General features: G+C 37.0%; 2 protein-coding genes across 2 annotated transcripts in view; one reads left to right on the top strand and one right to left on the bottom strand.

Moving 5' to 3' along the window:
* The first annotated feature begins 941 nt into the window (after window positions 1-941).
* Window positions 942-1,980, top strand: LOC115924767 (histamine H2 receptor-like). Its single transcript, XM_030987585.1, has one exon. The coding sequence runs from the start codon at window positions 974-976 to the stop codon at window positions 1,862-1,864; it is 891 nt and encodes a 296-aa protein (XP_030843445.1). The 5' UTR covers window positions 942-973; the 3' UTR covers window positions 1,865-1,980.
* A 1,632-nt stretch (window positions 1,981-3,612) lies between these two features.
* LOC589477 (DIS3-like exonuclease 2) overlaps window positions 3,613-13,232 on the bottom strand; it is a 33,328-nt gene continuing 23,708 nt past the window's right edge. Inside the window, exons 23-25 of the mRNA XM_030986697.1 lie at window positions 12,968-13,072; window positions 12,076-12,240; window positions 3,613-10,775 (exon numbers count right to left, since the gene is read on the bottom strand). Coding sequence (XP_030842557.1) covers window positions 10,743-10,775; window positions 12,076-12,240; window positions 12,968-13,072 — 303 coding nt within the window. The 3' untranslated portion in view covers window positions 3,613-10,742. The remainder of the gene's footprint in view (window positions 10,776-12,075; window positions 12,241-12,967; window positions 13,073-13,232) is intronic.

Raw genomic sequence — 13,232 nt, 5'->3', positions numbered from 1 at the left:
GCCCACTAAGCATTCTGACAAGCGATTAAAGATCAACTTTTTAGTACTAATTTACAGAGGGAAGGGGAAGGAGCATGGATCATTTCGTGTTGTAGCACGTATATGTTGCTAATGCCCTCGCTCCATCATCAAAACATTTCCGACAGGTTCATGATCCAGTATCATTAATTTTCGGAATCAGACAAAATATGTGAAAGTCGCGTGAAGGACAGACCCCTACTTTATTCAGGAGATTTTGTGTTTTCGCAATTCGTGAAATTGACATCTTGACTGATCCAGGATTAACAAAAGAAGGGGACGAGTTCTGAAAATGTTGACTTAATTTAGTTTTATTTGTCTGGAATATGATTTCAGGAACTGCTTCAGCTCTTTAAGTCGAAGAGTAGGGGAGATTGAGCAAAAGAAAGATATATCTCTGAGGTATTTAATATGTTTCAAGAGTTTCAGCAACCCGGACTCCAGCATGGGACACGGCTCTTACGCATCATTGTCTATATTTTCTCGCGGACATGTACGTCATCAGATGATAGCTTGAATGGTCACACGGATGTAAGATTGATATTTATCCAGTGAACCAGATAAAAATACCCAGCATGCTGCAAGCTTTATATATTTACGTGTAGCGAACAGACTGCCCATGTCGGTGCCTGCGTGAACTATCGGTTAAGGCACTGCCACTGGTGTGTGTCGAGTCTGGTGACGTGTCTAAAAGATGTCTGGCACGAAAATCGATCGGGAAGGAGTTTGCCATCATAAATAATCACGAGACATTTTGATTCGCGACGGAACTCGGAAAAGTTTTCTGAGCATTCTAATGGCTTACACCGGAAAGAGAGGCGCTAAATAATAAATGTTATTATCGTCATTTGAGAAGGATAGGAGAGTAGATTGTTTTACCAGGAAAGAATAAGGTAAAATTATGAATTTAACCTATTCCCAAAACCTGCACGACAGTGGGCTTTTCTTTGCGCTGATGTTGACAATTATCGCTGTGCTGGCAGCGTTCATCATCATTGGGAATTTGTTCGTCCTCTTGGCCGTTTACAAAAACTACAATCTACGAACGCCGACGAACTATATCCTAACAAGTCTAGCAGTAAATGATATGATGACAAGTTTGGCTCTTGCTCTTAACTCCTACCCAGCAGCATTCTCGCAAAAGAAGTGGTACCCTATCATGGCGGACTTGCTAGTGTTACCACTTTTCACTTTGTGTTCGAGTACACTCCTCCACATTATTGCCCTTACCGTAGACCGGTACGTCGCAGTAACAAAACCGCTTGAATATCCCGCATTGGTTACTCCAAAACGCGTTGGTTACGCGATAGCGTCCATTTGGACCTCAAGTCTGATTTTTCTCGTATTACGCGGTTACATTGACCTAAACGAAGTTCCAAATGCCAACCGCGAAAGAGGAGAACCGCGCTATAGCTTTGGGTTCGTAGCCTTCTGCTTGGCCGTCGATTCATTTTTGGTCATTTCACTGTTCTTGATAGTCGTCTCCAACCTCCACATAATGCAAATCGCTGTCAAGCAGGCAAGAGCCATAGCGATTCAAACAAGCAACGGTCAAAATAACCACGTCGCACCGGCAGCGTTGGAGCGCAGGCTCAAAGCGGTTAAGACAACTGGCATTATAGTCGGTGTCCTTGCATTCTTTTGGTCTCCATATATCGTGTTCTTCACTCTTCATGTAACGCCGTTAGCGGACAAAGCATCAATGGTGTATCTAAATCTTTGTTTCCCGGTAGCAGTAGCTATTGCTGCCGCACTCAATCCCTTCATATATCATCATAGAGATAGGGAGTTCCGCAACACCTTCCTCCAAATATTTCGAGCTGCGTTAAACAAATTCAAGTGCTAAAATGTATTCACTTCATATATCATCGCTACCAGAGAGTTTATTAACGGTTTCCCCGGAATATTTCAAACTACGTCCGTTAACTTCAAGAGCCAAGATTCATTCCATTCATATATCATCTTAAGGCCCGGTCCCACTGCACTTATGGATGCAAAGAGGATGTAAAACGTAAAAAAATCTTGCCATCCGTTGGAAAACGCTTTGCATCCGTTGTGTACTCATTGCATACGTGTTTCATACGCTCTATCCGTCGAGCATCCGTCCACTGTGATTTCATCCGCGCAAAAAGTTTTGAGCTGCACAAAACTTTTAGAACGGATGAACTTCCGCCGTGTACGATGTTAATCCGCGACAAATACGAGCAACAAACGTTCTATGTCCGTTATCATCCGTTAAACGTCCGCTGTATCCTCTCTGCATCCTCTGGGCATCCTCGCAACTCACATCCGCTGCAGCTGAAAACGGAAAGAGGGAGGAAAGATAAGGTACATGGAACGTCTATACATCGTTAGTAGCACGGAAATAGAAAGGATGTAAGCGTATGCATCTCGTATATTAAGTATTCAAAGCTGTCATCCACTTCCATCCGCTTTCATCCTCTAGGCTTCCGATGAACATCCGTTTAACATCCCCGCTACATACTACCCACGTCCGTTATGTTCCGTTCTGTTTTCGCAAATTTTCGCAAGTTTTGTCCATTTCTAGAGCGGATGAAAACGGATGGAGCCACCCCCGAAATTTTGCTCGTCCGCTGTGTCCTTTATGCATACGTTTTGTGTCCGTCGGCCAGTGGGACCGGGCCATAAAGCTCATCGTAGAGACAGAGAGTTTCGTTCAAAAGCTACGATTCGATCCCTTTATATATCGTCATATAGACAAGGAGTTTGCAACGCTCTCCTCGAAATATCTCTAACTGCGTCAAACAAGTCCAAGTGCTAAGATGTATTTTCTTCATTTGTCATCGTAGAGACAGAGAGTTCGCAACGCATTCCTCGAAATATTTCGAGCTGCGTCCATTTACTTCAAGAGCTAAAATTAAATATCTTTGTATATCGTCATAGAGACAGAGAGTTTCGCAGCGCTCAACTCGGAAGTATTTTGAGATGCGTCCAACAGGTTCAAGATGCAGATGCACACTTATAGACGAAAGACTTCATGCATGGCTGATTGTCAACGAAACGGAGTTACGTCTTGTGTCGATTCTGCTTGTTGATACAGCAGGCAGTCAGTGAAAATGCATTCGTTTGATAAAATTATGGAAATGTAAGCACTACTTTCAACAAACAGAACTTTGTTATTCCTAGCTCATTTTTCCTGATTGAGGTGTCATATGAAAGGGCAGAAACTCAGCTTTTTAGAAATGTGATTTACTCTTTGAAACTCAGATACCGTCCGCCAAATTACTTTTTGTTTTCCTCTCTACAAATTCATTTTAATCACCCATGCGTGAAATATGCATCATATGAGTTGCATGAAATGAAAGAGAAGGATCTAAGCTTTCCAAATATGTGTCATTTATCGATTATAAATGTGACTAAGTTATGATAAAACATCGATAATTCTCGGTTTCGTTTTTTCTGGGACGCACTGTATAAAGGCTAATCATTTCGAAACTGCTTTGGAAGGTGCAGAAGGACGTTAAGTCATATTGTAAAGTCACAATAAACTGTGCATACTACAAATAAAATCAGAATGTTACAATTACCATAGTGACATTTTTTGTTAAATGATGAAACACTGAGAAAAATTTCTTTAGTAGGTCACAAAGTTTTATTATCTTTCTGTGGGTAGAGTAAAGAATTGGATTTTTGACATTTTGATTAAGTTACATAGTTCATTTGGCATGTCACAATGATGATTATGTGTCAAAGGTGAATATACAATATCAACAAGAGACTGATTAATATACATTGGATTACATTACCACAATGACAAGGAAGCGATCAGTTTGGGTTCGGAGTGGCGGTGTGACTGGGGTATATCATGTCAGATTAAAATGACAGCTTCATTCATCAAAGTCGGGTCGACTTTACCTCATCTAGCCCATTCACCAAGGGCTTTGCTAGAACAACGAGCAAGCATACAAACGGGCAAGCAATACAAGATCGTAAATTTCATCTGACAAGGTTCTAAATATTTAAAATCAGCAACAACCATCTTCCTGGCGTCGCGCAAGACTCTTTTTTTTTTTGGGGGGGGGGGTTAAAACCGTTTGCTTGTATCACAAATTCCAATTGTGAGGGCCATTTATCACTTAATCATACCTTTTGACAATTATGCCAATTTCACACAAAAAACAAAGTTCTCTGCACGCATTTTATGCTGTACATTACGTTAGAATAAATATTAATACAAGTTTAACATTGCACAAAATAGCTCGTTACTTACCGTAAAATTGCAATTATAGAAAACTACATGAAATAAAATTCAGTCATATTCAACTACGTTTGCATAGCGCTTTAATTGCTTTGCAGACTGCTCATTCAAATGTAGAGAACACTTATAATCTATAGCCTTGTATTGAATATATCCACTCATAAAATCATTTTAAAAAAGAAAGACTTCAACATTATTAGTCTACAAGCTTGTCGTTTCAAAATAACAAATAAAATTCATACCATATGAAGGACTCCTGGAACAAATCAATTTCAAGAGGAAATTTCATATTTTGTAATAAACAGAATATAATGGCAAGAACAACTATTGTAAGAACACCACATGAAATTGGCAAATGAAATGTACTTGGTTCAAAACTGAAAGTACTCATCTAATACTCATTCTGGATTAGTACCGGTATTTGTAAGTATAACAAATTACTTCTACAACTGTATTTCTCATTCACTAACCATAAATCTTATTAGTAAAACATTGTAACTTTATTTTCACCTTTTCTGAACTTATAGAATTAAATGTTCTGTTAACTCATTCAGAGGCAATCATTTTTTATCTACTCTTTTCTGATGTCTTGCTTTTTCAGAAGTAAATATTCACCCTAGAATAATGGTACAATACCCTAAAAATATCTCTTCCAATTATAACTAATATTAAAAATTACAAAAGCAAGGGATAATCATAGACAATTCATACCGGAAGAAAAAATGCAAATAATGTAAAAATGTAAAACAAAGTAGCATTTATAACTAATGCATCTCTGATGTTTAGACATACTAAGTTCATTGACATTCATTTTTCAAATGAACATTTATTTCTACTGTACATGAAAAACTAAAATACTTTGCAAACAGCTATAACAAAAATGTTTACATCAACAATGTACATTTAGATTAATACAAACTTCCTTTTTCCGCTTTTTAATGTGGAAGAAAACAAAAAGATAATGATACGAGGGACAGTTATAATGGATCACTAAATTGTGATCAGCTAGGGTAAATGTAGGGAATACCGGACAGACAATACATTAATCTGTTGATTACTGAATTCATTAATTGCCATAGGCTTATATACAGGAATCACTCAGTTTCAGTAGGCAAAGGGTTAAATCCTCTTCATTGAACACCGTTGTCATTTTCTCAACAGGGTCGATATCAGACTCAACCCTCTTTTCCTCCTTAGATGACCGGGATACAAGTTATGCAACATAATGAAACAACACCGTCTACAGGTCATATGGACCTTAGCACATTCAGATATCAATAGCAATCTCTGACCAAGTCTGTACGGGTAAGGAGGGCTGATTGAGCAACACCCTGTATATTTCCAACCCTTTTGCAATCAAATAAAATCAAAATGAGATCTCATATTTACTCTTTCTTGTTGACCTTCAGCATTCCAAATTCATCTTTAACTTATATTCTTACATCTTCCGTTACTTCAAGCTCGTTCACACATAACATTGAAAACTGCCGCAATTAGCTCAGCAGTTGTTGTTTTTTTGTTTTTTAAACATGTATGGAAATGATTGTTGTGTTGAGTGATCGGGACGAAAAAGGAACTGCGCTCAGTAATATTCATCTGATAATGACATACAGAAATGTGAAGAGCATTGGGCTTATGTAATATTTCTTTTAAAGCCCCAGTGTACCTTTCTGCATCATATCATACGCGAAAGGAGCGTTTATATTGGTGCCAGAACCTGTTAAACCTCTGTAAATACTTGGTTCTGGGATACGAAAAGACATTCCACATGATATCTACCATCTACCACACATAAACAGACATACAGACAGTATAATATACATTCAGATGTTACATTATATACATTTGCACATACATATATTTGTACATTTTACGTTCTACATTTTTTATCGGAGACAGTTTCTCTCCAGAAGTACTGTTTAACTGCATTCTCTAAAGGTAATCATACATCTACACTTATGATTTGCACAGTAAGTTGGAGACAAAAGAAATACTGGTGCCAATTTGGCAATTCTTCAGTCATAATGGTTCTACTTTTCAATTTCTGCCTTTGGGTCAATACTAGCATCATATTTAATTAAACAAGCAAGAAGATGAGGAAGAGAGAAGATATTCAAATCACATATATAAAGCAAAGATAAGGAAATCACTTTCTGTAATTTGTTATGGAATTTTACAGAATGTTGTGAATCAGTTACGGAGAGCTAGAAAGACATTAATTTTGTTTATGAAATTGAATGTATGCCCTTCTGGCTACCCAAAAGGTGATTTGTCCAATTTACTTGTCTTTGTTCATTCGCTTCCTGCTCTCAATTTAAAGGTACAACAACTGTTACAAAGCCATAAATCAAAAAAACAAAAGAAATTAAACCATCATCATAATCATTTTCAATACTGATGATCAGACAATCAAGAAGACGATAAAGATAAACCCCATCACGGATTTTGAAGAAGATTAATTATGCTTCGGTGGTATATTAATTTTCATGGAAGAAGGTTGGAAAAGTGACAAACAGAACTTGATAAGTTCCTATGCACCATACATGCATGTTTTCAAGAGAGACTTCACAATAATTTTCGTTTAACCTTACATGTTGTGTATTCCTTTTAAACTTTTTCATTAGTTGTAGCAGGTATCCTAAATGTATCCCTCACTTCATAGAAATAATCCCGATGGCAGGTTATATGATGAGCTGCCATCGGGATTATTTCTACAAGGTACAGAGCATTTATCGTCATTACCAAGTCCTTTGGAGAGGAGTTAAAGCTGTTGGTCCCCTGGATTCTTACAAGCTAACAAAAGCTTCTTAGCAATCAGGAAGAAACCAACCAACCAACTTTCAATATCCTATGGCACTCTGAAAGAGCAAATGTAAATTCAAAAAGCCATTACAAAACACATAAAGTCTGCAGGAACAATTTAAGCTTGAAAGTAGTCTTCAAATATACAAAATTAATTAATACCCTGCACAATAACTCTATTCATATAAAATTAGAAGGGGGAAAATTCATATCTTTGAACAAAATTATTATGATACCCTTTCATTTCCAGGTACATTAAGCTAGAGATTTGATGAAATATGTAAATTGCCTACATACATGCAAAAGCTGATAGAAAAGAAACGTGTGTCTGGAAAATATAAATGATTATGATTCTTTAGATTATGAAACGGGAAATATTTCATCTCACTTCATATAACACCTTTTGATGCAGAGCAAGACAAAAGTGGAATTACTGTCATTAGAGTTTTTTTGCATATTCAACACTATTTACACTTTTGCCTAATTTTTATCTGAAATTTGATTAAACCCTCACAAAAAAAATATTTCTGACATTAAGATATAATCAGTGCCTCTGAATACAGCCTTTATGTAATATTTCATTATCCTCCCTCTCCGTATTAAAGGAGATAAGGGATTTTCTTCTCTTTTTTCTCTAATGTATTTTTATTTAAGTTCACATCAACTTCACGTCTCTAAATCAATGCATTCCAATAACACTAAGTACAATTATGTGGTTCAATACATCAACAGTTAGTTAATAAATGCAATATTTGACATTCATGAAAGAACTTTGACAAGCAATACTGAATAATAAAAATTATAATATTCACATATCTTGTTTGTACATCATTAGTCAATGAAAGTCCAAATACCTCCAATAGTACATAGTACATTAATCATTAACTCTTGTTCTACAATTCAAAGACCTGCAAACTACTTTCTTATTCAATCAAGATATTAATACCTACTTTTTTGCTTTCTTTTCAGAAAAAAAGTGCATTTAGCTTTAATAATAAATGCATTATGGCATACTCGGTCTGAAGTTCATTAATATATGATCCTAAGAATACTGTAATTAGCTAGAAAATGTTCAAGTCCACAAAAATATATAGAATTGTCAAAAAATTGCAGTGGAGTAAAACATTCATGTAGTTCAGTCAAAGAGTCCATAAAAATAACTCAAATTTCTCAAAGACTGATGTGTTAACAACGTATAGCACCAGTAATATTGTGGTTGCACTATCGAGTAATACAGTTACATCAATCAAAATATGATATATACATGTAGTTCTTGTTTTCGTTTACTACAAATAAAAACATAGACTGACTTAGATAATAAAAATGAACAGATATATTCTCTTTTATACGCATTGCACTAGGAAGCCATTCTTAAAGAATATCATACAATTACATGAGTATCTATATCATCTTACAAGCATCACCAAAACATGGATGTCTTTGCATACCGATATCCGTCTGGCAAACTATGCTACATCTGTGTATTAAAAAAAGAATGATTTTCCCCGCTTTTTAAAGGGAATGTTAAGAGAAGGTTGTTAGTAAAGTGTATGAAAATAACAGGCGTTATAATTATATGATGCTCATTTTTCTTTAGCGCAACAGATTTAATCCAAAACTGGTACAGTTCAAAACACACAGCCACATGTTTAAGCCACACAGTCATCTGTATTCATGTGTAATGCCTCACAAATGGCTGACACCTATTAAAGTGTGCTCAGGTCTCCCAGGCAGTGAAAATGTGACCCACCAGAAAATTTCTTTGAATCTTGCCTTCAAATATCATAGGTGAACTGTTGATCATAAAGGTGAGGACCACACTGTGTGTGTGATTGACAACACCTGTTATTGTGTAAACATCCGAATGGTGTCAAATTTCCCATAACCACCCATGACTATGGGTCTTTAAAGAGGCTGTAGCATGACGAGACTACATGTCTTTCCCGTGGCCTCACTCAGGGACAATCAAGTTTAATATGACTATGCGACCGCAGTAGGCCTACGTATTCACGTCCATCCAACATACGCAAAGCCGAAGCGTAAGGAGAACTTCGACCTGTTTCGCGAACGCTAGCGCGCGCTGACCCAGTTAACCAAGTCCATTTGTTTATATGCAGTTGTCCAAAGAAGACATAGATGGCGTCAACCGGTATTTCCCATGCTACAGCCCTTTTAACCATTCGCATCACCTATCACCACAATTATGCAATGGGTCTATACCATCAGTACCCATTAGGACCCAATAGAACTCTGGACTCTTTATCAGCTTGAAGGAGACATCATTATCCATGGATCGAACTGGACATACTCTTCTCCTTCGTCGATTTGATAGGCATCCTATACTTTGACTAAGGTACTTGTTCGGTGAGTGGGTCCTCTTGTTGATAAAACCTTGACTTGAAAATTCCAGGAGAATACGGCAGGACATGTTGCCAAACACTGTAGAATTACCCACAAAGGCCCATTCAGCGTATATCTAATTGTGTGTAAACTTGTCTAAACACCACTTGTTGACACAACCTTTAATATGTCTACATACATGTGCATGAACAGTGGCAGAGCGGGCAGGATGGCAAGATGGTCTTTCAACAAACGAATCTCACACAATATCATCAAGCCTGCTAAACATGCATCACACATATAGGAGCAAAAATATGAATCCGTAACCAAATTCTCTAAGCAAAGCTTGTATGGCTACATGTTACCCTGTCATGTGAGTATAAAATAATTGGAATTCAGGCATGGTAAAGAAAGAAAAAGAGAGATTGTTCTCTACTGTTGTGAGCACCTATAGCTACGTCACTAGTAATAATGTCAAAGACATTTGGGTTTGAGTTAGATAAGTTCAAGTCCACCCTGAAAATACATTTATTTCAATTGTTGTAAACAAGTAAAAGGAACTCAGCATCCTATTTATCTCTTTGCTTTTCTTTCTAAGCGCACAGGGACATACTTTGTAAAGTGTTACGCGCTATATAAAAATTGATTATTATTATTATTGAAGAATTCTAGTTCCCGCAGGATACATGAAGCACCCAATTCCCAGGGGCAATCAGTTAAAGAACCTCAGGGTAATTCTCTAGATGTCTGATTACATGTCATGTAGTGACAACAACAAAAATCCATTATTGGCAGTATCATTGAATGTGGTGTCATACCTTAAATTCAACCAGATCAAATATCAGGTTTCAAGACATACCATAAAATCTTGTAAATTATGCATGTAATTCTCTTCTTTAAGGTTTATTTTAAGAACAGACTCAAGCAAATTAGTGATGTAAAGTTGATGCATTGCAAATACTCTAATTCATCAGGGTATTTGCTATTACTACTACGGTGAAACCTGTCTATAAAGACCACCCAAAGGAGACAAGAAAAGAGGTCTTTATAGGCAGGTCGTCTTTACGTACAGGTTACTTTAGGACATGTTTCAATGAGAAACCATTTTCAAGGGAAACAAAAAGATGCAGTCTTTCTATACAGGTGGTCACTAAAGCAGGTTTGACTGTATTATCATCACCATGCTATTATCGTACTTCTAAGGGCTCAAGAAGAATACATAAAATGTCAAAACGACAGTGGGTATGGCATCATTTGTTTAGATAGTCGGGAGTAGAATGTACAAGGTGCAGCATATACATGCATTGTAGCTGCATTAAATAAACATGGGCAAGGGATACCTCGTGGGTGAGTTGGTTGCTAATTATGACGAGTTGCACGGCCTTTGCAGCACAGCCTGAAAAAGGGGGAAAAAGGGTAAAAGAAATGAAAAAATATTTGTTAACCGTTTCGGGACAATAATTCCACATTTTGTGATTGGCTCAATAACTTTTGTTTCAGATTGCCAAAAAACATACCAGGCGAGTGTTTCACAAATATTAAGATCGACTTTAAGTTGGACTTAAATATGACAGGCCATTCATTCCACTGGTTGTTCTCACCATTGGTCTCTCAATTATGATCTTTAGATAATATTTTTTCCTTCAATAATGAACTATCAAAAAAGCTAAATTCTGTAGATGTGTGACCATGATTTGTACGTCCCTTGAGAGACCATTGCCAGTAAATGGTGAAAGCATACAGTGGCATGAACGGCCTGCCATAGTTAAGTCCAACTTAAAGTTAATCTTAGTCTTTGTGAAACACCCTCCTGATACATGAGTAGAAAGAGCAAACATTTCTGCATACCTTGCATCCACTTTTCTTGCATGACCATATTGCATTTCATGCCAGGCATTTTAAAAAGGAAAATAAGCTTTAAATTCTTTAAATTGGCAACAAATTGAGAGACTCTGAAACGTCATTTTCAATCAAAATTGGCAATTTTCTGAACTTTTTGACAAAGTCTGTTCTCTGTACACATAAATATTGTTCTTATAGACATTACATTTTATCGGAACAATGTAGCAATAAAAAAAAAATTATTGTAGCCAATTTGAAGAACATGTGATCAATTTAGCCCTATAAATAAAATCTGTCCGGGAAATGGTAAAGGCAAAACCGAATGTGCTCATAAAAATGGAAGGGTTAGTAACATCCACTCAGCACGCTAATGTACATAACAGAGGAATACATGACAATAAGGAAATTACTGAAGGGACATTAAAGGGGCACGTTCCCGCCAGTGTACATGTAGTTATCGGAGCATGCCATCTGCGTAAGAGCCGTATTCTATTGGTGTCAACAGGCAGCTATAGCGCCGTCCGCCAGCCTGACATATTTTGAGCGCCCTCTGGAATACGGGGAACATGCCCCTTTAATGGTGATATGTGTATGCAAGTGTTATTTATGTTATTATGCAGTTTCTGAATGATGCATAAAATCCTCATCTTCTTTTTTTTAATATTTAAATGCATCAATAAATGTCACATGAAGTTGAAGAAGAAAAAAAAGCTAGTCTTGTATGTCCTTTCATTTCACCATAGCACTCTCTTCCTAGGCGGATTACCATATCATATTTGAATGAGATAAAAAATTAGAGTTCAACGGGAAACAAAGATACATCAACGCCCTTATGAGAAGCTCCCCTGTCCTACCTTATACTTCCCGGGCATTCTGTCGGCTGTGAGTTCCACGGTCACCTGACTAAACATCTTGATGACCTGGGTCACGCCCTTTGACCCTGCTTCATCCTCCCATTCCAGGGTTAGCTCATAGTACTTTGCAATCGGAACTGCAATTAACTTCTTCAAAGGTATAGCCTGCCATTAATATAAAATAAAACAAAAAACACAACAAATGATAACAACTTTCAAAGATACTTTCTAAGGAACTTCTATGCATAATGTGTCACAGTTCCCTACAGTTCGCTCACAATAAAGTTTAATGGAATCCCCAATAACTATTCCACAAATCATGGTCACAGCGAAACGTGTGGCCCATTTGGATCTTAGCAGGATCTTGCTTTTAAGAGACTGTAGAGCATTCATTCATGGTTTAAGTGAGGAATTATAACAATGAACTTTTTAAAGGGTCAGTTCTTCTTAATAAATAGCCCAAGACAGAACTTGTGGCCCATTTCTAATATTTGTGTACCACCCCAAATATTAGATAATAATTTGAACTAGCCATTGAAAAAACGAAATAGCGCCTTGTAGGAAATATTCCAGCCAATGCAGATGTTTGCTTTTTGTTGGCTTTTTTGTTGTTGGTTATACGACCAGCTGGCCCGTGTATTGTTATTATTAAGTAATTAATTAATTAACAGTCACCATATTTTTTTTAAAGTAGAGCTGAATTGGTATAATCGTATTGGCTAAATTTCATGCATTTCGGGTCTAAATTTACCTTCATAGCAATTTTAGGTCCTAAAAGGGCACTAAAAATGTGCTAAATAAGAAAAAGAGCAATAACCATACACTTTGAAGGTATTTGCGGTCTGAAACAAGAACTCAACTATCCCTTTAAGGAAAGTACGTATTGACTTACATTGCAGTAGACTCTCTTCACTTGTCCAAGATTGATAATGAGGACATCGAATGAGCGATCTAGCACTGCCATGACAATGGCCTTCTCAACCAGAGGTCCACATTCCTGAATGAAAAGAAAATTGCAAGTTAGATAACTCAAGAAAGAAAGATTACCGACAGTCTTTTTCAGGACTCCCCAATCCTCTCCCCTCTCACACATGTTGCAACCGTAAACCTACTGTATATATACATCACCATGCAAGCCGATACTTATAAGCAGCATC

This window comes from Strongylocentrotus purpuratus, unplaced genomic scaffold (assembly GCF_000002235.5).
Source record: "Strongylocentrotus purpuratus isolate Spur 01 unplaced genomic scaffold, Spur_5.0 spur5_scaffold_16, whole genome shotgun sequence".
In the NCBI taxonomy this organism is placed as follows: Eukaryota; Metazoa; Echinodermata; class Echinoidea; order Camarodonta; family Strongylocentrotidae; genus Strongylocentrotus; species Strongylocentrotus purpuratus.
Note: the sequence above shows the minus strand (reverse complement) of the source record. Positions and strands in the feature narration are given on the sequence as shown.